This window comes from Mustelus asterias, chromosome 30 (assembly GCF_964213995.1).
Source record: "Mustelus asterias chromosome 30, sMusAst1.hap1.1, whole genome shotgun sequence".
NCBI classification, from domain to species: domain Eukaryota; kingdom Metazoa; phylum Chordata; class Chondrichthyes; order Carcharhiniformes; family Triakidae; genus Mustelus; species Mustelus asterias.
Genome location: NC_135830.1, coordinates 20,108,454 through 20,133,691, shown reverse-complemented (window position 1 = coordinate 20,133,691; position 25,238 = coordinate 20,108,454). Strand labels below are relative to the sequence as shown.

General features: G+C 49.3%; 1 protein-coding gene across 1 annotated transcript in view; it reads right to left on the bottom strand.

The window, feature by feature from the left end:
- LOC144480948 (uncharacterized) overlaps positions 1 to 25,238 on the bottom strand; it is a 78,224-nt gene that overhangs the window by 9,412 nt on the left and 43,574 nt on the right. Inside the window, exon 5 of the mRNA XM_078200563.1 lies at positions 16,193 to 16,199. Within this exon, the coding sequence (XP_078056689.1) occupies positions 16,193 to 16,199 (7 nt within the window). The remainder of the gene's footprint in view (positions 1 to 16,192; positions 16,200 to 25,238) is intronic.

Here is a 25,238-nt window from a genome sequence, read left to right as displayed (position 1 = left end):
AGGTTAAGAGGTGACTTTAATAGAGGCATACAAGATGATCAGAGGATTAGATAGGGTGGATAGTGAGAGTCTTTTTCCTCCGATGGTGATGGCTAGCATGAGGGGACATAGCTTTAAATTGAGGGGTGAGAGATATAGGACAGATGTTAGAGGTAGGTTCTTTACTCAGAGAGTAGTAAGGGCGTGGAATGCCCTGCCTGCAGCAGTAGTGGACTCGCCAACATTAAGAGCATTCAAATGGTTATTGGATAAACATATGGATGATATTGGAATAGTGTAGATTAGAGGGGCTTTAGATTGGTTCCACTGGTCGGCGCAACATCGAGGGCCGAAGGGCCTGTACTGCGCTGTAATGTTCTATGCTGCTGTCAGACTTTTGAATGGACCTACATTTATATTGTGGATGGCACGGTGGCACAATAGTTAGCACGGCTGCCTCACAGCGCCGGGGACCCGGGTTCGATTCCCGGCTTGGGTCACTGTCTGTGCGGAGTCTGCACATTCTCCTCGTGTCTGCGTGGGTTTTCTCCGGGTGCTCCGGTTTCCTCCCCCAGTCCAAAGACTGTGCAGGTTAGGTGGATTGGCCGTGGTAAATTGACACTGGTGTCAGGGGATTAGCAGGGCGAATATGTGGGGTTATGGGGGTAGGGCCTGGGTGGGATTGTGGTCAGTGCAGGCTCAATGGGCCAAATGGCCTCCTTCTGCACTGCAGGGATTCTATCATTCTATATTAAGTTGGTCTTTCTCGACACCTTAGCTATGACTGTAACATTACATTCTACACTCTCTCCTTTCCTTTCCCCTATGTACTCGATGAACGGTATGCTTTGTCTGTACAGCGCTCAAGAAACAATACCTTTCACTGTATCCCAATACATGTGACAATAATAAATCAAATCCTTCTCCCCAATGTACTCTATGAACGGTATGTTTTGTCTGTACAGCGCTCAAGAAACAATACCTTTCACTGTATCCCAATACATCTGACAATAAATCAAATTCTTCTCCCCTATGTACTCTATGAACGGTATGCTTTGTCTGTATAGTGCGCAAGAAACAATACTTTTCACTGTATCCCAATGCATGTGACAGTAACAAATCAAACTGTGACCAGTGGTGTTCCGCAGGGCTCTGTATTGGGACCTCTGCTGTTCGTGATTTATATAAACGATCTGGAAGAAGGTGTAACTGGGGTGACCAGTAAGTTTGCGGACGACACTAAAATGGCTGGACTTGCAGATAGTGAGGAACATTGTCAGAGGCTACAGAAGGATATAGATAGGCTGGAAATTTGGGCAAAGAAATGGCAGATGGAGTTCAATCCAGATGAATGCGAAGTGATGCATTTTGGTAGAACTAACGTCGGGGGGAGCTATACGATAAATGGCAGAACCATAAAGGGTGGAGATACGCAGAGGGACCTGGGTGTGCAAGCTCACAGATCCTTGAAGGTGACGTCACAGGTGGAGAAGGTAGTGAATAAGGCATATGGCATGCTTGCCTTTATAGGACGGGGCATAGAGTATAAAAGTTGGGGTCTGATGTTGCAGTTGTATAGAACGTTGGTTCGGCCGCATTTGGAATACTGCGTCCAGTTCTGGTCGCCGCACTACTAGAAGGACGTGGAGGCTTTAGAGAGAGTGCAGAGGAGGTTTACCAGGATGTTGCCTGGTATGGAGGGGCTTAGTTATGAGGAGAGACTGGGTAAACTGGGGTTGTTCTCACTGGAAAGACGGAGGATGTGGGGTGACCTAATAGAGGTGTATAAAATTATGAAAGGCATAGATAGAGTGAACGGTGGGAAGCTTTTTCCCCAGGTCGGTGGTGACGTTCACGAGGGGTCATAGGTTCAAGGTGAGGGGGGGGAGGTTTAACACGGATATCAGAAGGGCGTATTTTACACAGAGGGTGGTGGGGGCCTGGAATGCGCTGCCGGGCAAGGTGGTGGAGGAGGGCACACTGGGAACGTTTAAGACTTATCTAGATAGCCACATGAATGGAGTGGGAATGGAGGGATACAAAAGAATGGTCTAGTTTGGACCAGGGAGCGGCGCGGGCTTGGAGGGCCAAAGGGCCTGTTCCTGTGCTGTATTGTTCTTTGTTCTAAATCAAAAATATCCTTCTATTCCTTTCTCCCTCATGTATGTATCCAGCTTCCTCTTCAATGTATTCGTGCTGTTCACCTCAACCACTCATAGAAATCATAGAAGAAATCATAGAAACCCTACAGTGCAGAAGGAGGCCATTCGGCCCATCGAGTCTGCACCGACCACAATCCCACCCAGGCCCTACCCCCACATATTTACCCGCTAATCCCTCTAACCTATGCATCTCAGGGACAATTTTAACCTGGCCAATCAACCTAACCCGCACATCTTTGGACTGTGGGAGGAAACCGGAGCTCCCGGAGGAAACCCACGCAGACACGAGGAGAATGTGCAAACTCCACACAGACAGTGACCCGAGCCGGGAATTGAACTCGGGACCCTGGAGCTGTGAAGCAGCAGTGCTGACCACTGTGCTACCGTGCCGCCCCACTCGCTGTGGTAGTGAGTTCCACATTCTCACCACTCGCTGGGTAAAGAGGTTTCTCACTGAAATCCCTATTGGATTATTGAACCCCTTCATTATCTTAAAGACTTCCATCGGGTCACCCTTCAGTCTTCTCTTTTCCAGAGAAAAGCAGCCCCAGCCTTTCCTGAGGGTGAAATGCTCTCAGTTCTGGGATTATTCTTGTGAATCTTTGTTGCTCCTTCTCCAGTGTCTCTATTTCCTTTTTCTAAATGGAGATGACAAATGTTGACAGTGCTCCCAGTGTAGTCTAACCCTGGTTCTAAAGTTGAACTTAATCTCCCTGCGAACAAAGGAGGGGGATCTGATCGAGGTGTATAAAATGTTAAAGGGGATTGATCAGTTTTTATTTTTTATAAAGTTTATTTATTAGTGTCACGAGTCGGCTTACATTAACACTGCAATGAAGTTACTGTGAAAATCCCCCGAGTCGCCACACTCCGGCGCCTGTTCGGGTTACACCGAGGGAGAATTTAGCACGGCCCAATGCACCCTAACCAGCACGACTTTCAGACTGTGGGAGGAAACCGGAGCACCCGGAGGAAACCCACGCAGACACGAGGAGAATGTGCAAACTCCGCACAGACGGTGACCCGAGCCGGGAATCGAACCCACATCCCCGGTGCTGTGAAGCAGCAGTGCTAACCACTGTGCCACCACTGTGGAGGAGGAAGGTGGCCATTTGGTTTGAATGACCATTTTGGGGAAGCGATGGCCTAGTGGTATTATCGCTAGTCCAGAAACTCAGCTAATGTCCTGGGGGTCCCGGGTTCGAATCCCACCCACGGCAGATGGTGGAATTTGAATTCAATAAAAAAATATCTGGAATTAAGAATCTACTGATGACGGTGAAACCATCGTCGATTATGAAAGGCATAGATAGGGTGAACGGTGGGAAGCTTTTCCCCAGGTCGGTGGTGACGTTCACGAGGGGTCATGGGTTCAAGGTGAGGGGGGGGGGAGGTTTAACACGGATATCAGAAGGACGTATTTTACACAGAGGGTGGTGGGGGCCCAGAATGGGCAGCACGGTAGCACAGTGGGTTAGCACTGCTGCTTCACAGCTCCAGGGTCCCGGGTTCGATTCCCGGCTCGGGTCACTGTCTGTGTGGAGTTTGCACATTCTCCTCGTGTCTGCGTGGGTTTCCTCCGGGTGCTCCGGTTTCCTCCCACAGTCCAAAGATGTGCGGGTTAGGTTAATTGGCCGTGCTAAAATTGCCCCTTAGTGTCCTGAGATGCGTAGTTAGAGGGATTAGTGGGTAAAATATGTAGGGATATGGGGGTAGGGCCTGGGTGGGATTGTGATCGGTGCAGACTCGATGGGCCGAATGGCCTCCTTCTGCACTGTAGGGTTTCTATGATTTCTATGATTGTCGGAAAAACCCATCTGGCTCACTAATGTCCTTTAGAGAAGGAAATCTGCCGTCCTTACCCGGTCTGGCCTACATGTGACTCCAGATCCACACAGCAATGTGGTTGACTCTCAACTGCCCTCCAAGGGGCAACTAGGGATGGAGAAGAAATGCTGGACCCAGCCAGCGACGCCCATGTCCCACAAATGAATAAAAAATAAAAATCAACATGCCTTCAAGAAACTCAGTCTGCTTTCTAACATTTTAGGTGGTGAGCCACGAAGAAGCGGACCTCCAGAAACTCAACTTGAGTCACCACATAAACACAATGGCTACAAGAGCAGGTCAGAGGTTGGGAATACTGCGGCGAGTAACTCACCTCCTGACTCCCCCCAAAGCCTGTCCACCATCTACAAGGCACAAGTCAGGAGTGTGATGGGAATACTCTCCCACTTGCCTGGATGGGTGCAGCTCCAACAACACTCAAGAAGCACGACACCATCCAGGACAAAGCAGCCCCGCTTGGTTGACACCCCATCCACAAACACCCACTCCCTCCACCACCGACGCTCAGTAGCAGCAGTGTGTACCATCTACAAGATGCACTGCAGCAATTCACCAAAGATCCTTAGACAGCACCTTTGACACCCACGGCATTGTGGATCAACCCACAACACATGGGCTGCAGCGATTCAAGAAGAGTTTTAACAACACCAGGTTAAAGTCCAACAGATTTATTTGGTAGCAAATACCATTAGCTTTCGGAGCGCTGCTCCTTCGTCAGATGGAGTGGAAATGTGCTCTCAAACAGGGCACAGAGACACAAAAATCAGGTTACGGAATACTGATGAGAATGCGAATCCCTACAACCAACCAGATCTTAAAGATACAGACAATGTGGGTGGAGGGAGCATTAAGCACAGGTTAAAGAGATGTGTATATAAAGAGCAGTCACGGGCATTCAGCCTCTGATCTTCGGGTAAGCGTTCTCCAAGGCGGCCTTCACGACACACGACAGCGCAGAGTCGCTGAGCAGAAACTGATAGCCAAGTTCCGCACACATGAGGACGGCCTAAACCGGGATGTTGGATTTATGTCACATTATCAGTAACCCCCACAGCTTGCCTCCTGGGCTTGCGGGCTGTCCTGTCTGGAGACAATACACATCTCTTTAACCTGTGCTTAATGCTCCCTCCACCCACATTGTCTGTATCTTTAAGATCTGGTTGGCTGTCGGGATTCGCATTCTAATCAGTATTCTGTAACTTGATTTTTGTGTCTCTGTGCCCTGTTTGGGAGCACATTTCCACTCCATCTGACGAAGGAGCAGCGCTCCGAAAGCTAATGGTATTTGCTGCCAAATAAACCTGTTGGACTTTAACCTGGTGTTGTTAAAACTCTTACTGTGTTCACCCCAGTCCAACGCCGGCATCTCCACATTCAAGATGGCGGCTCACCACCACCTTCTCAAGGGCAACTAGGGATGGGCAATAAACGCTGGGCCAGCCAGCGACGCCCGTGTCCCACGAATGGATAAAAAAAAAAGGGCAGAACAGTCGCGTGCTCGTCGGAGCTTGATTCCGCTCGAAGATTGCCCCTCATCGCCTGCAGTGGTGACCCAGTACCTGTGCACCCACTCCACCTGTTTGTTTTACAATTGGCGATGAAACCAAGTCGACAACCCCAGTCTTCAGCCAGCTTAACTCAAGCTGCTGCATGAAAGAATTCCTCCTTGGGCTCTGACTCTGAACTCTTAACGTGGACTAATGTTCATATCTGTGGTTCTTGTACGTAGTTGTAAACTTTCTTTGTCGATCCCTGCCCCCTACCTACCCTTTAATGTGTCTGTACTAGAGTGGTAAGTAGCGATCAGTCTCCCCCCGCCCCCCCCCAGCCACAGCGCAGAAGGAGGCCATTCAGCCCATTGAGTCTGTACTGACTCTACGACTGCCTCTTTCCCACCCTATCCGTATAAACCCCACGTATTTACACTGTTAATCCATCTAACCTGCACATCTTTGGACACTAAGGGGCAATTTACCATGGGGGCAATCCCCCTAACCTGCACATCTTTGGACACTAAGGGGCAATTTACCATGGGGGCAATCCCCCTAACCCGCACATCTTTGGACACCAAGGGGCAATTTACCCTGGGGGCAATCCCCCTAACCTGCATATCTTTGGACACCAAGGGGCAATTTACCCTGGGGGCAATCCCCCTAACCCGCACATCTTTGGACTGTGGGAGGGGACTGGAGCACCCGGAGGAAACCCACGGGGAGAATGTGCAAACTCCAAATGGGCAGTCACCCCGAGGCTGGAATTGAACCCGGGTCCCTGGCGCTGGGAGGCAGCAGTGCTCATCACCGTGCCGTCCCTTAGACGTTATCTCCTTGGATGTGAAATCTTTGAATCCGTACAGCGCAGAAAACATTTGGCCCATTGAGTCCGCACTGACTCTCCATCAAAGCATCTTTCCCCGCCCTAACCCAAGCATTTACTCCGCGAATCCCCCTAACCTACACACCTTTGGACACTAAAGGGCAATTTAGCATGGCTAATCCCCCTAACCTACACACCTTTGGACACTAAAGGGCAATTTAGCATGGCCAATTCACCTAGCCTGGACATCTTTGGACCATGGGAGGGAACCCACGCAGAGACGGGGAGAATGTGCAAACTCCACACAGTCACCCGAGGCCGGAATCGAACCCAGGACCCTGGTGCTGTGAGGCAGCAGTGCTAACCACTGTGCCACCGTGCCGCCCTTTAGACTCCGGACCTGGACTTGAATCCTTGCTCTCCCGTTCACTCTGACTCCCAAACTATCCCCTCCCCACTCTGGCCGTAACACAGGACGGGAACTCTGCATCAACTGCACCCCACCCCTCCACCCCCTGCACGGCCAATGAACCTGACCACATCTTTCGGACTGCGGGAGGAAACCGGAGCACCCGGAGGGAAACCCACGCAGACACGGGGAGAACGTGCAGACTCCGCACAGACGGTGACCCGAGCCGGGAATCGAACCCGGGTCCCTGGTGCTGTGAGGCAGCAGTGCTCACCGCCGTGCCGCTGTAGTGCCAAGGTCAGTGGGACCGTTTATTCCAGGCACTCGTGTTGTTCCCATGGGAACTGGAGTGGATGTCTCCACTAGCACAACCCCTTAAACTACAAAACAACTGACCGTTACTCAAGACATCGCAACTTCAACTGAGGTAGAGCCAGCCAGAGTGCGGAGATGTTCTCAGAGAATGAGGAAATCTCCAGAAAGTTTGAGAGACTGTGCTGCATTAGTGTAAATAGTTGTCTGTCCATACATTGTTTGTGAAGAACTTAAAGGGGGAGGGAGATGTGATCGGGTAGGGGAGGCGATGGCCTAGTGGTATTACCGCTAGACTATTAATCCAGAAACTCAGCTAATGTTCTGGGGGACCCGGGTTCGAATCCCGCCCACAGCAGATGGTGGAATTTGAATTCAACAAAAAATATCTGGAATTAAGAATCTACTGATGACGGTGAAACCATTGTCGGAAAAACCCATCTGGTTCACTAATGTCCCTTTAGGGAAGGAAATGACCTTCACTGGAGCGACGGAGGTTGAGGGGAGACCTGATAGAAGTCTACAAGATTATGAGAGGCACGGACAGAGTGGATAGTCAGAAGCTTTTTCCCAGGGTGGAAGAGTCAATTACTCGGGGGCACTGGTTTAAGGTGCGAGGGGCAAGTTTTAAAAGAGATGTACAAGGCAGATGTTTTACACAGAAAGTGGTGGGTGCCTGGAACTCGTTGCCGGGGGAGGTAGTGGAAGCGGATACGGTCGTGACTTTTAAGGGGCATCTTGACAAGTACATGAATAGGATGGGAATAGAGGGATATGGTCCCCGGAAGGGTAGGGGGTTTTAGTTAAGTCGGGCAGCATGGTCGGTGCAGGCTTGGAGGGCCGAAGGGCCTGTTCCTGTGCTGTAATTTTCTTTGTTCTTTGTAATCTGCTGTTCTTACCAGATCTGGGTGGCCCAGAGGTTAGCGCCGCTGCCTCACAGCTCCAGGGACCCGGGTTCGATTCCTGGCTCGGGTCACTGTCTGCGTGGAGTCTGCACGTTCTCCCCGTGTCTGCGTGGGTTTCCTCCGGGTGCTCCAGTTTCCTCCCACAGTCCGAAAGATGTGCTGGTTAGGGTGCATTGACCCGAAAGGGGTCAGAGTGTGGCAACTAGGGGAATTTCATTGCAGTGTTAATGTAATCCTTACTTGGGACTATTAAATAAACATTAAGTGACTCCAGAGCCACACAACAATGTGGTTGACTCTCAACTGTCCTCTGAACAAGTGCAACTAGGGATGGGCAATAAATGCTGGCCCAGCCAGCGATGCCCATGTCCCATGAATGAATAAAAGAAAAACACAGGATGTTACACAGTGGTTGAGCATGGGTTTGGGAATGCAGAGTGGATCATGGGGTGAAAGCGCTGAGTGGCAGTTGAATCCAAGTCCAAACTTGCATTCTGCAGAGGTGGAGCACGAGTCTATGCTCAGGTTAAAGGGCGGCAGTTGAGCTCTGACTGTTGACCCTTGGGGATTGAAGAGTGTGGCGATCTCTGTTGTCCTCCTTTGCATACAGTTTGAACATAGAACATAGAAAACCTACAGCACAAACAGGCCCTTTGGCCCACAAGTTGTGCCGAACATGTCCCGACCTACTAGGCTTACCTATAACCCTCTATCTTACTAACTTCCATGAACTTATCCAAAAGTCTCTTAAAAGACCCTATCGAATCCGCCTCCACCACCGGCAGCCGATTCCACGCACCCACCACCCTCTGAGTGAAAAACTTACCCCTAACATCTCCTCTGTACCTACTCCCCAGCACCCTAAACCTGTGACCTCTTGTGGCAACCATTTCAGCCCTGGGTAAAAGCCTCTGAGAATCCACTCTATCAATACCCCTCAACATCTTATACACCTCTATCAGGTCACCTCTCATCCTTCGCCTCTCCAAGGAGAAAAGACCTAGCCCTCTCAACCTATCCTCATAAGGCATGCCACCTAATCCAGGCAACATCCTTGTAAATCTCCTCTGCACCCTTTCTATGGCTTCCACATCCTTTCTGTAATGAGGCGACCAGAACTGGGCACAGTACTCCAGGTGGGGTCTGACCAGGGTCCTATACAGCTGCAGCATTATCTCCCGATTTCTAAACTCAATTCCTCTATTGATGAAGGCCAGCATTCCATACGCCTTCTTAACCACAGCTTCTACCTGCGACGCTGCTTTGAGTGTCCTATGAACCCGGACCCCAAGATCCTTCTGATCTTCCACACTGCCAAGCGTCTTACCCTTAATATATTCTTTCATCCTATTCGACCTGCCAAAATGAACCACCACACACTTATCTGGGTTGAAGTCCATCTGCCACTTCTCCGCCCAGTCTTGCACCTTATCTATGTCTCGTTGCAACTGCTGACATCCCTCTACACTATCCACAACACCACCAACCTTTGTGTCATCAGCAAACTTGCCCACCCATCCTTCCACTTCCTCATCCAGGTCATTTATAAAAATCACAAAGAGCAAGGGTCCCAGAACAGATCCCTGGGGCACTCCACTGGTGACCAACCTCCACTCTGAAAAAGACCCATCTACAACCACTCTTTGCCTTCTCTGGGCAAGCCAGTTCTGAATCCACAAAGCAATGTCCCTTTATATCCCATGCCCCTTCACTTTCTCAATGAGCCTTGCATGGGGCACCTTACCAAACGCCTTGCTGAAATCCATATAAACCACATCTACCGCTCTTCCCTCGTCCATGTGTCTAGTTACATCTTCAAAAAATTCAATTAGGCTCGTAGGGCATGATCTGCCTTGGACAAAGCCGTGCTGGCTATTTCTGATCATACTATTCCTCTCCTTCGAATTGCTTCGAATAAATAATTTTAAAAAGTTAACGTTTATTTATTAGTCACAAGTAGGCTTACATTAACACTGCAATGAAGTCGCTGCACTCTGGGGCCTGTTCGGGTACACGGAGGGAGAATTTAGCACGGTCGATGCACATCTTTGGACTGTGGGAGGAAACCGGAGCACCCGGAGGGAAACCCACGCAGACACGGGGAGAACGTGCAAACTCCACACAGACAGTGACCCGAGCCGGAATGGAACCCGGGTCCCTGACACTGTGAAGCAACAGTGCTAACCACTGTGCTACCGTGCCGCCCCAACTCTATTACTTTCACCTGCCAAGTGATTGTAGAGTCCCTCAATTATTCCAACATCTTACCCATTTATCTCTATTTGTGCCTTGAGATCATCTACCCTGTTAGGAATTTAGGAGGAATACCTTAACTTTGGGTTTTTGACCTCATTCCCGCCCGCATTCACTGCCTACTCATAGAAATCATAGAAACCCTACAGTACAGAAAGAGGCCATTCGGCCCATCGAGTCTGCACCGACCACAATCCCACCCAGGCCCTACCCCCATATCCCTACATATTTTACCCGCTAATCCCTCTAACCTACGCATCCCAGGACACTAAGGGGCACTTTTTTAGCATGGCCAATCAACCTAACCCGCACATCTTTGGACTGCGGGAGGAAACCGGAGCACCCGGAGGGAAACCCACGCAGACACGAGGAGAATGTGCAAACTCCACGCAGACTCGGTGCATGATCTGTGCGACGCTACTCTGCCTTCAGGAAGTGTGTTTTAATCGTCTTCTCTGCAGTTTTTTTCAAGCGGGCCTGGCCCTTTTCTTATTGTTGCCATGGTGTCTGGGCTGATGTCCTCGAATTGTTGCTGAAAGCAATACGGTGAGCGTCTGATTTATTTTAAATCTGGGCCTAATGCAGTGTCCTGGAGTTTTATGACCCTTTTGGGAATTGTTGATTTGTGACTGATTGGCAGGTCAGGCGCTTTTGGACAGTTATTTTTTGCACACACACACACACACAGGAGGAATACAAAGGTTTTACTTTCATTTTGGCAGAAGTTGTTTGGACTGCAGGTTGAAAGCAGTGTTTTTAATCTCTCTCCCTGGTGTTGGAAATTCTGCTGTTGGTGCCTGGCTTGCCAGAAGCTAGGGGCATATAGTGCTGTTTCTGTCGAAGTGTGCAGAACGTTTCCGGACTGGAAAGCATAAGTGTTTCAATTCCATCTCCAAAGGGACTAATGCACAGCAGTGGTTAAAAAGCAGCGAACTCCAGAATCACATGAGCATATTTGCTTTCTGTGCTAAGCCTCGGAGTTGTTTAGCTTGGAACAGTGCATAAACCTTAACAGCGAGATACAATGTTATCGCTGTGTTTCTGTAATTGGTAAAAGTTGTTGCTAATTTTCTTACCATGTGTTAACCGCGTTCCGAAATAAACTTTGTTTGATAAAAGCTCCCTAGTGGGTCACTTGAATCATACCTGAAGTGAAACATCTTGTGTTTGCCCGTGCAAAATTCAAATCTTATGATCTAGGCTGCCTTCGTAAAACACCTTGGAGATTCTGACCTGGATTGTAACATTCGTTTCTCCTGCCTTTGAGTCCCACTCCTTGCCCTTGTTACCAACTTTACTTCCCTCCAATTTGGGCCACCCTCAGGTTCCCATTACCCTGACAAGCCAGTTTAAAACCACTCCAACAGCACCAGCAAATCTCCGTGAGTATATTATAAAATTCCTGAAGGGCAGAAGGAAGCCATTCGACCCGTGGAGTCTGCACCAACTCTCCGAAAGAGCATCACACCCTGGTCCTCCCCTCTCCCACCAATCCATCTAACCTGCACATCTTTGGACACTAAGGGGACAATTTAGCATGGTCAATCCACCTAACCTGCACATCTTTGGACACTAAGAGGCAATTTAGCATGGCCAATCCACCTAACCTGCACATCTTTGGACACTAAGGGGATGCGGTGTTTTTGGATTTCCAAAAGGCGTTTGATAAGGTGCCCCATAAAAGGCTGCTGAAGAAGATTAGGGCACACGGAGTTGGGGGTAGTGTGTTAAAGTGGATTGGGGACTGGCTATCCGACAGGAAGCAAAGAGTCGGAATAAATGGGTGTTTTTCCGGTTGGAGGAAGGTAACTAGTGGCGTGCCGCAGGGATCGGTACTCGGGCCGCAACTGTTTACCATTTATATAGATGATCTGGAGGAGGGGACGGAGTGTAGGGTAACGAAGTTTGCAGACGACACAAAGATAAGTGGAAAAGTGAATCGTGTGGAGGACGGAGAAGATCTGCAGAGAGATTTGGACAGGCTGAGTGAGTGGGCGAGGATATGGCAAATGGAGTATAACGTTGATAAATGCGAGGTTATACACTTTGGAGGAAATAATAACAAATGGGATTACTATCTCAATGGAAACAAATTAAATCATGCTACCGTGCAAAGGGACCTGGGGGTCCTTGTGCATGAGACGCAAAAGCCCAGTCTGCAGGTACAACAGGTGATCAAGAAGGCAAATGGGATGTTGGCCTATATTGCGAGGGGGATAGAATATAAAAGCAGGGATGTCTTGATGCACCTGTACAGGGCATTGGTGAGGCCGCAGCTGGAATACTGTGTGCAGTATTGGTCCCCTTATATGAGGAGGGATATATTGGCATTGGAGGGAGTGCAGAGAAGGTTCACCAGGTTGATACCGGAGATGAGGGGTTTGGATTATGAGGAGAGGCTGAGGAGATTGGGTTTGTACTCGTTGGAGTTTAGAAGGATGAGGGGGGATCTTATGGAGACTTATAAGATAATGCCGGGGCTGGATAGGGTGGAGGCGGAGAGATTCTTTCCACTTAGTAAGGAAGTTAAAACTAGAGGACACAGCCTCAAAATAAAGGGGGGTCGGTTTAAGACAGAGTTGAGGAGGAACTTCTTCTCCCAGAGGATGGTGAATCTCTGGAATTCTCTGCCCACTGAGGTGGTGGAGGCTACCTCGCTGAATATGTTTAAAGCGCGGATGGATGGATTCCTGAGCGGTAAGGGAATTAAGGGTTATGGGGATCAGGCGGGTAAGTGGTACTGATCCACGTCAGGTCAGCCATGATCTTATTGAATGGCGGGGCAGGCTCGAGGGGCTAGATGGCCTACTCCTGCTCCTATTTCTTATGTTCTTATGTTCTTATAATTTAGCATGGTCAATCCACCTATCCTGCACATCTTTGGACACTAAGGGGACAATTTAGCATGGTCAATCCACCTAAAATACACATCTTTGGACACTGAAGGGCAATTTAGCATGGCCAATCCACCTAACCTGCACATCTTTGGTCACTAAGGGGCAATTTAGCATAGCCAATCGACCTAACCTGCACATCTTTGGACACTAAGGGGACAATTTAGCATGGCCAATCCACCTAAAATACGCATCTTTGGTCACTAAGGGGCAATTTAGCATAGCCAATCGACCTAACTGACACATCTTTGGACTGTGGGAGGAAACCGGAGCGCTCGGAGGAAACCCACGCAGACATGGTGAGAACGTGCAAACTCCACACAGTCACCCAAGGCCGGAATTGAACCCGGGTCCCTGGCGCTGTGAGGCAGCAATGCTAACCACTGTGCTACCATGCAAATCTTGTTAAGACGTAAACTGTCCAGTTAATCAGGGTGCACCTGCCCCAGAATCTGTCCCAGTGCTTCCGAAATCTGATGCTGTTCTTCCTCTCTATTTCATCAATAAATCCTCCTATTCCTATGCTCACTTGCGATATATAGAGGGAGCACAGCGAAGGTTTACCAGGCTGATTCCTGGTGTGGCAGGTCTGTCATATGAGGAGAGACTAAGTCAGTTAGGATTATATTCACTGGAGTTTAGAAAAGTGAGAGGGGATCTCATAGAAACTTATAAAATTCTATCCGGGTTAGACAGGGTGGATTCAGAAAGAATGTTCCCCATGGAGGGGGTGAGTCCAGAACTAGGGCTCATAGTTTGAGGATGAGGGGGAAACCTTTTAGGACTGAGGTGAGGAGAAATTTCTTCACCCAGAGAGTGGTGAATGTGTGGAATTCACTCCCACAGAAAGTAGTTGAGACCAAAACATTGTGTGATTTCAAGAAGAAATTAGATGTTGCTCTTAGGGGTGGCACAGTGGTTAGCACTGCTGCTTCACAGCACCAGGCACCCGGGTTCGATTCCCAGCTTGGGCCACTGTCTGGGTGGAGTTTGCACATTCTCCCCGTGTCTGCGTGGGTTTCCTCCGGGTTCCTCCAGTTTCTCCCCACACTCCAAAGATGTGCGGGTTATGCTAAATTGCCCCTTTGTGTCAGGGGGACTAGCTGGGATGAATGCATGGGGTTATGGGGAATAGGGACTGGGTGGGATCAGGTCAGTACAGACTCGATAGTCCAAATGGCCGCCTTCTGCACTATAGGTTTCTATGATCTTAGGGCTAAAGGGATATGGAGAGATATGTGGAACATTGAATTTGATGATCAGCATGAACATAATGAAGGGCCGAATGGCCTCTACTCATGCTCCTAGTTTCTATGTTTCTAAGTGACTCACAGGTGGAACTGGGAATAATCCTGGGATTACTGCTTTACTGCTCTTGTCCTTCCGAACTCCCCAAAATCTGCTTTCAGAACCTCATTCCCCCTTCTTATCTATGTAATCGGTACCAATGTGGACCACGACTTCTGGCTAATCACCCTTCCCTTTTTAAAAATTTATTAGCATCACAAGTAAGGCTTACATTAACACTGCAATGAAGTTACTGTGAAATTCCCCTAGTCGCCACACTGCGGCACCTGTTCAGGTTACACTGAGGGAGAATTTCGCATGGCCAATCCACCTAACCAACATGTCTTTCGGACTGTGGGAGAGCACCCGGAGGAAATCCATGCAGACACGGACGGGGGAGCACGTGTAGACTCCGCACAGACAGTGACCCGAGCCGGGATTCGAACCCGGGTCGCTGGAGCTGAGAGGCAGCAGGATTTCATAGAATCCCGACAGTGCAGAAGGAGGCCATTCAGCCCATCGACTGTGCACCGACCACAATCCTACCCATGCCCTATTCCCGTAACTCTACATATTTACCCTGCTAATCCCCCGACACTCAGGGACAATTTAGCACGGACAATCCACCTAACCCGCACATCTTTGGACTGTGGGAGGAAACCGGAGCACCCGGAGGAAACCCACGCAGACACGGGGAGAACGTGCAAACTCCACACAGACGGTGACCCGAGCCGGGAATCGAACCCAGGTCGCTGGAGCTGTGAGGCGGCAGTGCTAACCCACTGTGCCTCCCCCAAAGGATGTCCTGCGGCTGCTCCGTGATATCCTAGACTCTGGCACCAGTGAGGCAACACAATATCCTGGAGTCGCGTTTACTGCCTCGGAAAAGCCTGTCTGATCCCCTGACTGTGAATCCCCTATCGTTATTGCCCTCCCATTCTTCTGCCTCCCCTGACAGCTGAGCTGCCCGTGGTGGCCACAGTGTTGGCTCAGGCCCCCTGAGGAGCCATTGTCCTCTTCAGCTCCCGAAATGGAAAACCGATGAGCCAGCGGGGTTGATTCAGGGGCCTCCTGCACTGCCTTGCCTGGTTGATTGAGAACTGCCTGACGGTCACCCATTTCCCTCTCTGGCTGTTACACCTCCAACCTGTGGTGTGACCATCTCCCGAAACGTGCTATCCACATTGTCCTCTGCTTTGCGGTTGGCACCCCTGTGACTCCAACTGGCGCTCAAGTTCCGAAACCCGGAGCTCAAGACGGTGCGGCAGACGCCACTTCTGTGTTTGTCTGGGACGCACAATGCCCCCACGACTTCACAAAGATATGGTATAAAGCGGTGGTTGATATCTCCCCCCCCCTCTGCAAACTAACACCAAAACCCCCAAAGAGGAGTACCTCACCTTATAATCTGTAAAAAGTGTGTGCGAAGTGGTGTGTTCTTCAGCAACTTCGAGTGGTTAAATACAAAATAAATCCCTGACACTCTCCCTAAAGTCAACACACAACACTTTATTTATCTAACTAGTAGTTAACAAATTGACGAAACTAAATTAATTAAATAAACCAAACCGAATAAAACACTATGCTAATGGGATAGAACCATAGAAAATTACAGCTCAGAAACAGGCCTTTTGGCCCTTCTTGTCTGTGCCGAACCATTTTTCGGCCTAGTCCCACTGACCTGCACTTGGACCATATCCCTCCACACCACTCTCATCCATGAACCCATCCAAGTTTTTCTTAAATGTTACCACTTTATCCGGCAGCTCATTCCACACTCCCACCATTCTCTGCGTGAAGAAGCCCCCCCTAATATTCCCTTTAAACTTTTCTCCTTTCACCCTTAACCCATGCCCTCTGGTTTTTTTCTCCCCCAGCCTCAGCGGAAAAAGCCTGCTTGCATTCACTCTATCTATACCCATCAAAATCTTATACACCTCTATCAAATCTCCCCTCAATCTTCTACGCTCCAGGGAATAAAGTCCCAACCTATTCAATCTCTCTCTGTAACTCAGCTTCTCAAGTCCCGGCAACATCCTTGTGAACCTTCTCTGCACTCTTTCAATCTTATTTACATCCTTCCTGTAACTAGGTGACCAAAACTGTACACAATACTCCAAATTCGGCCTCACCAATGCCTTACATAACCTTACCATAACACTCCAACTTTTATACTCGATACTCCGATTTATAAAGGCCAATGTACCAAAGGCACTCTTTACGACCCTATCCACCTGTGACGTCACTTTTAGGGAATTCTGTACCTGTATTCCCAGATCCCTCTGTTCAACTGCACTCTTCAGAGTCCTACCATTTACCCTGTACGTTCTTCTTTGGTTTGTCCTTCCAAAGTGCAATATCTCACACTTGTCTGCGTTAAATTCCATTTGCCATTTTTCAGCCCATTTTTCTAGTTGGTCCAAATCCCTCTGCTAGCTTTGAAAACCTTCCTCACTGTCCACTACACCTCCAATCTTTGTATCATCAGCAAACTTGCTGATCCAAGTTGTTCAGAAAAATACAATTCCCACTCATTAACAAAAAAATAGAATTTTCATCTCTCTCAACTATAACTGGATTTGGCGTCTTCCGGAATATTCTGGGCCTTCTCTGTCGATTCTTCTGTCTGGAACTTACGTCTTCTTTGGTACCTTTGCTATCAAGTTGGTGCTCTCTCTTAAGACGTAAATGAGGCTCGGAGAGCCAACAGTACTCTCGAGAGAGAGAGAGAGAGAGCTGAACTAAGAGCTGTTACTCTGGCAGGTGGCAGTTGCTCTCTCTCCTTGTCCCACTACCCCTTTCCTTTTATACCCGTGATGACATAGCAATATCCCCTCACAATAGGATTGGTCCTCGGTTTGTCCACACCACCAGATTTAAATTTAATAGGTTCTTGGTATCTAAGTACCCGATTCAAATTGATTGGCTGAATTCAAATGTTGTCTTGGTAAAAACCGCTGCTTGGCCTGTCGATGCAAATGTTTCAGTCTGGGCTCTCTGTGTACTCGCATTTTTAAAAAACTTTCTAAGCACAGATAAAAAAACCCCCACCTTTTAAAAGGGACCATGCATTACCTACCATTTTACAAACACCAATCTACAATTACTCTACTCAAATTCGCAACAGATAGGTGGAGTTGTGGATAGTGTAGAAGGTTGTCAAAGGATACAGCGGGATATAGATCAGTTGGAGATGTGGGCGGAGAAATGGCAGATGGAGTTTAATCCAGTCAAGTGTGAGGTGCTGCACTCTGGGAGATCAAATGTTAAGAACAAAGAACAACAAAGAACAAAGAACAGTACAGCACAGGAAACAGGCCCTTCGGCCCTCCAAGCCTGTGCCGCTCCTTGGTCCAACTAGACCAATCGTTTGTATCCCTCCATTCCCAGGCTGCTCATGTGACTATCCAGGTAAGTCTTAAACGATGTCAGCGTGCCTACCTCCACCACCCTACTTGGCAGCGCATTCCAGGCCCCCACCACCCTCTGTGTAAAAAACATCCCTCTGATGTCTGAGTTATACTTCGCCCCTCTCACCTTGAGCCCGTGACCCCTCGTGATCGCCACCTCCGACCTGGGAAAAAGCTTCCCACTGTTCACCCTATCTATACCCTTCATAATCTTGTGCACCTCTATTAGATCTCCCCTCATTCTCCGTCTTTCCAAGGAGAACAACCCCAGTCTACCCAATCTCTCCTCATAGCTAAGACCCTCCATACCAGGCAACATCCTGGTAAACCTTCTCTGCACTCTCTCTAACGCCTCCACGTCCTTCTGGTAGTGCGGCGACCAGAACTGGACGCAGTACTCCAAATGTGGCCTAACCAGCGTTCTATACAGCTGCATCATCAGACTCCAGCTTTTATACTCTATACCCCGTCCTATAAAGGCAAGCATACCATATGCCTTCTTCACCACCTTCTCCACCTGTGCTGCCACCTTCAAGGATTTGTGGACTTGCGCACCCAGGTCCCTCTGTGTTTCTATACTCCTGATGGCTCTGCCATTTATTGTATAACTCCTCCCTACATTATTTCTTCCAAAATGCATCACTTCGCATTTATCCGGATTAAACTCCATCTGCCACCTCTCCGCCCAATTTTCCAGCCTATCTACTCAGAGTAGGTGTATAGTAAATGGCAGGACCCTGAACAGCATTGACGTACAGAGGGATCTTGGGAGTTCAAGTCCACAGCTCCCTGAAATTGGCCACACAAGTAGACAGGGTGGTAAAGAAGGCGTTTGGCTCGCTTGCTTTTATTGGTCTGAGCATTGAGTGCAAGAGTCAGGGTGTCATGTTGCAGCTTTGTAAGTCTTTGGTTAGCACTAGTATTGTATTCAATTCTGGTCGCCATATTATAGTAAGGATGTTTAAAAATAAGGCACGAAGGTTGGTGGGGTTGTGGATAGTCTGGAGGGATGTCAGAAGTTACAGAGGGACATAGATAGGATGCAAGACTGGGCGGAGAAGTGGCAGATGGACTTCAACCCAGATAAATGCGTAGTGGTCCATTTTGGCAGGTCAAATGGGATGAAGGAGTACAATATAAAGGGAAAGACTCTTAGTACGGTAGAGGATCAGAAGGACCTTGGGGTCCGGGTCCATAGGACTCTAAAATCGGCCCCGCAGGTGGAGGAGGTGGTTAAGAAGGCGTATGGTGTGCTGGCCTTTATCAATCGAGGGATTGAGTTTAGGAGTCCGGGGATAATGATGCAGCTATATAAGACCCTCGTCAGACCCCACTTGGAGTACTGTGCTCAGTTCTGGTCGCCTCATTACAGGAAGGATGTGGAAAAGATTGAAAGGATACAGAGGCGATTTACAAGGATGTTGCCTGGATTGAGTGGCATGCCTTATGAGGATAGGCTGAGGGAGCTCGGTCTTTTCTCCTTGGAGAGACGTAGGATGAGAGGAGACCTAATAGAGGTATATAAGATGTTGAGAGGCATAGATCGGGCGGATTCTCAGAGGCTTTTTCCCAGGGTGGAAATGTCTGCTACGAGAGGACACAGGTTTAAGGTGCTGGGGGGTAGGTACAGGGGAGATGTTAGGGAAAAGTTTTTCACACAGAGGGTGGTGGGCGAGTGGAATCGGCTGCCGTCAGTGGTGGTGGAGGCAAACTCAATAGGGTCTTTTAAGAGACTCCTGGATGAGTACATGGAGCTTAATAGGATGGAGGGTAATAGGTAGGCCTAAAAGGTAGGGATATGTTCGGCACAACTTGAGGGGCCGAAGGGCCTGTTTTGTGCTGTAGTTTTTCTATGTTTCTATGTGGGGGCTTTGGAGAGGGTTGCAGAAGAGGTTTACCAGGATGCTGCCTGGATTAGAGGGTACGAGCTATAAGGAGAGGCTGGACAAACTAGGGTTGTTTTCTCTGGAGCAGCAGAGGCTGAGGGGAGACCCGATAGAAGTCGAGAAAATTATGAGAGGTGTAGATAGGGTTGAGAGTCAGAATCTTTTTCCCCCCAGAGTTGAAATGTCTAATACTAGGGGATGGGGTGGGAGGTTGGGAGAGGGGAGCGGTGGGGGGCATGCACTTAAGGTGAGGGGGCAAAGTTCAAAGGAAATGTGAGGTGCAACTTGTAAAGTTTAACCTTTAACTTGCAACTCCCTCAACTTTAAACACAGAGAGTGGTAGGTGTCCGTAACGCACTGCCGGGGGTGGTGGAGGAGGCGGATACAGTAGCGGAGTTTAGATAAGCACATGAATATGCAACGAATAGAGGGATAGGGACCAAGGGCAGGCAGAAGGGATTAGTTTAATTTGGTATCAAGTTTGGCACAACAGCATGGGCCGAAGAGCCTGTTCCTGTGCTATACTCTTCTATGTTCACACATACCACAGGATGTACACTCCACCTGGCCAAGCTGAGCTGCCGTCCCATAACACTAATAACTATTTATTACACTTAGCAAAAGTAGAATGAGCAGAGTAAATTGCAAGTAACTTAACTACACTTAAGTTAACTTTTTTGTACTTTGTTTACTTTATTCACTCTGACTTGATTTAACTTTACCTCCCTATCGTTAGTGTTCCTGACTGAACTCCAAGCTCCCCGGCTCCTGGGAGCGGGTACCAGGTCATTACCACTCTCTTTAAATGCATATGAGCCTCATGGAGCACAGAAGGAAGCCATTTTGGCCCATCATACGCATGGCACCCCATTGAAAATAACTACCCAATTAATCCCATCGCATTTATCGTCCTTTCAAGAATCTATCCTGTTCCCCTTTAGTTTAGTTTATTTATTAGTGTCACACAGGTCGGCTTACATTATCACTGCAATGAAGTTACTGTGAAAATCCACACTCCGGCGCCTGTTCGGGTTACACTGAGGGAGAATTTAACATGACCAATGCACCCTAACCAGCACGTCTTTCGGACCGTGGGAGGAAACCGGAGCACCCGGAGGAAACCCACGCTGACACGGGGAGAAGGTGCAAACTCCGCACAGACAGCGACCCAAGCCGGGAATTGAACCTGGGGGTCCCTGTTGCTGTGAGGCAGCAGTGCTAACCACTGTGACGCCGTGCCTTGCCACCATGCCGCTCCTTGCAAGATAAAGTCAAATCACAACAACTCACTTTGTTTCATCAGGAATAATTCAGGGTATCACGTGTTTGGATTTCCACGCATATTCAAATTGGGATCAAACACAAGGTGATGACACAGAACTAACACTCAATCTTTATTAATCGTTTTGTTGAGGGGGACCAAGTGGAATGCATCCCAGTTTGTCGACATTACATTTGTGTAGTAACTTTCACAACGACACAACCTCCCAAAGCCTTTTTACAGCCAGAAAAGTACATTTGAAGCATTGCTACTATTGGAATGTTGGAAACTGTACATAGGCCTGAGTATGAAAATTCAGTTCGAAAAATCATTTACTTTCGTACAACTGTCATCAATAACAAGATGTGGAGATGCCGGCGTTGGACTGGGGTAAACACAGTAAGAAGTTTAACAACACCAGGTTAAAGTCCAACAGGTTTATTTGGTAGCAAAAGCCACACAAGCTTTCGGAGCTCTAAGCCCCTTCTTCAGGTGAGTGGGAATTCTGTTCACAAACATGAATAATGGTTGGAATGCGAATACTTACAACTAATCAAGTCTTTAAGAAACAAAACAATGGGAGTGGAGAGAGCATCAAGACAGGCTAAAAAGATGTGTATTGTCTCCAGACAAGACAGCCAGTGAAACTCTGCAGGTCCACGCAACTCCCACAGTAACTCCCACAGCTTGCCTGGACCTGCAGAGTTTCACTGGCTGTCTTGTCTGGAGACAATACACATCTTTTTAGCCTGTCTTGATGCTCTCTCCACCCACATTGTTTTGTTTCTTAAAGACTTGATTAGTTGTAAGTATTCACATTCCAACCATTATTCATGTAAATTGAGTCTGTGTCTTTATATGCCCTGTTTGTGAACAGAATTCCCACTCACCTGAAGAAGGGGCTTAGAGCTCCGAAAGCTTGTGTGGCTTTTGCTACCAAATAAACCTGTTGGACTTTAACCTGGTGTTGTTAAACTTCTTACTATCAATAACAAGGTCAAGGAAGCCATTTTGAAGAACAAAGAACAGTACCGCACAGGAACAGGCCCTTCGGCCCTCCAAGCCTGCGCCGATCACGTTGTCCTATCGAGACCAACCGCTTATATCCCTCTATTCCCCGTTTATTCATGTGTCTATCCAGATAAGTCTTAAATGTCACTAATGTATCTGTCTCAACCACCTCACTTGGCAGCGCATTCCAGGCCCCCACCACCCTCTGTGTAAAAAAACATCCCCCGCACATCTCCACTCAACCTTTCCCCCCTCACCTTGAACTTGTGCCCCCTGGTAACTGTCATTCCCACCCTGGGAAAAAGCTTCCAACTGTTCACCCTATCTATACCCCTCATAATTTTATAAACTCCTATCAGGTCGTCCCTCAGCCTCCGTCTTTCCAGGGAGAACAATCCCAGTTTATTCAATCTCTCCTCATAGCGAATACCCTCCATACCAGGCAACAACATCCTGGTAAACCTTTCCTGTGCTCTCTCCAAAGCCTCCATGTCCTCAAGCTCGAATATGTGGCTGGATCTTTATTTTAATACTGTAATATGAATGTACTATAATACTTTAGACCAGCAGAGCTAGCCAGATATTGTTTGAACAAAGACATTCTTTTCAAACTTTGATGACAAAAATATACTTTCAAAGTCTAACTCACGATAAGGGTCATTTTTCAATCGGAGTAAATCAGAAAGCCTCAAAGGTCTTGCACATATTATCTTTTTGAACCGATTTATGTTGTATTAACCCAGTGTATTAATTTGGTACATGTATTAACTACCAGTCAGCAACAGATGATTGAGTAGTGAGCCTTAATTGAGTTACAATTCATAGAATCTCTACAGTACAGGAGAAGGCCATTTGGCCCATCGAACTTGCACCGACCACGCAACCCCACATATTTACCCTGCTAATACCCCCGAAACTAGGGTCAATATAACATGGCCAATAGCCTAACCTGTACATCTTTGGAGTGTGTGGGGAAACGGGAGCATCCGGAGGAAACCCACGCAGACACGGGGAGGGAATGTCCAAACTCCACACAGACAGTGACCCGAGCCGGGAATCGAACCCAGGTCCCTGGCGCTGTGAGGCAGCAGTGCTAACCACTGTGCCACCATGCCGATGGCAATAATGAGTCAATAACGAATCAGTAGTTCTAGTAGAAGACTTGAGTTTTATTGGCTGTAAAAAAAAGTAAAACCTGAATTGTTGTGTATGTATGTTGGGGCGGGCACGGTAGCACAGTGGTTAGCACTGCTGCTTCACAGCTCCAGGGGACCTGGGTTCGATTCCCGGCTCGGGTCACTGTCTGTGTGGAGTTTGCACATTCTCCTCATGTCTGCGTGGGTTTCCTCCGGGTGCTCCGGTTTCCTCCCACAGTCCAAAGGTGTGCGGGTTAGGTTGATTGGCCAGGTTAAAAATTGCCCCGAGTGTCCTGAGATGCATAGATTAGAGGGATTGGTGGGTAAAATATGTAGGGATATGGGGGTAGGGCCTGGGTGGGATTGTGGTCGGTGCAGACTCGATGGGCCGAATGGCCTCTTTCTGTACTGTAGGGTTTCTAAGATTCTATGATGATAAAGGACATGCAATGAAGATAAACACACTGGCCAGACAGACCCTCGAGCTCTGGTTAGCCTCAGTTTTAAACTGTATGAATAAACAATTGTATGACATCAGATGGGCGATGGCCTAGTGGTATTATCACTAGACTATTAATCCAGAAATTCACCTGGGGACCCGGGTTCGAATCCCGCCACGGCAGATGGTGGAATTTGAATTCAATAAAAAAAAATCTGACAACAATCCCACCCAAGCCCCATCCTGGTAACCCAACATATTTACCCTGCTAATCCCCCTGACATTAAGGGACAATTTAGCACGGCCAATCCACCGAACCTGCACATCTTTGGAGTGTGGGAGGAAACCGGAGCACCCGGAGGAAACCCACGCAGACACGGGGGGGAATGCGCAACCTCCACACAGTCACCCGGGGCCGAAATTGAACCTGGGTCCCTGGTGCTGTGAGGCAGCAGCGCTAACCACTGTGCCACCGTGTGGAAAACCTTTTGAGAATCTACTGGCGATTGTGAAACCATTGGGCAGTACAGTCGCAGTGATGAGCACTGCTGCCTCACAGCGCCAGGGACCCGGGTTCGATTCCCCAGCTTGGGTCACTTGTCTGTGTGGAGTTTGCACGTTCTCCCCGTGCCTGCGTGGGTTTCCTCCGGATGCTCTGGTTTCCTCCCACAGTCCAGAAGACTTGTTGGTTAGGTGTCATTGGGCCGTGCTAAATTCTCCCTCAGTGTAACCCGAACAGGCGCCAGAGTGTGGCGACTAGGGGGATTTTCACAGTAACTTCATTGCAGTGTTAATGTAAGCCGACTTGTGACCCTAATAAATATATAAACTTTAAAAAGCTGGGTTTTTCCGACAAATCGACAGTAGTTTCATGGTCACCATCGGACTTTTAACTCCAGATGTTTACTGAATTTGAATTTCACCGTCTACCTCAGCAGGATTCAAATCCTGGTCCCCAGAGCATTACCCTGGGTCTCTGGGTTACCGGTCCAGCAAACAATACCACTGCCTCCCCTTATTGTCCATCCAGAATAAAACATCGAAACTAGAAGCAGGAGGAGGCCATTCGGCCCTTCGAGCCTGCTCCGCCATTCATTTTGATCTTGGCTGATCATCAAATTCAATATCCTGGTCCCCCTTCCCTCCCCCCACCCCCCCACCTCCCCCCCACACCTCCCCCCCCGCCCCCACACCTTCCCCCCCCGCCCCCACACCTTCCCCCCCCCGCCCCCACACCTTCCCCCCCCCGCCCCCACACCTTCCCCCCCCCGCCCCCACACCTTCCCCCCCCCGCCCCCACACCTTCCCCCCCCGCCCCCACACCTTCCCCCCCCCGCCCCCACACCTTCCCCCCCCCGCCCCCACACCTTCCCCCCCCCGCCCCCACACCTTCCCCCCCCCGCCCCCACACCTTCCCCCCCCCCCGCCCCCACACCTTCCCCCCCCCCGCCCCCACACCTCCCCCCCCCCCGCCCCCACACCTTCCCCCCCCCCCGCCCCCACACCTTCCCCCCCCCCGCCCCCACACCTTCCCCCCCCCCGCCCCCACACCTTCCCCCCCCCCGCCCCCACACCTTCCCCCCCCCGCCCCCACACCTTCCCCCCCCCGCCCCCACACCTTCCCCCCCCCGCCCCCACACCTCCCCCCCCGCCCCCACACCTCCCCCCCCCGCCCCCACAACTCCCCCCCGCCCCCACACCTCCCACCCCCGCCCCCACACCTCCCCCCC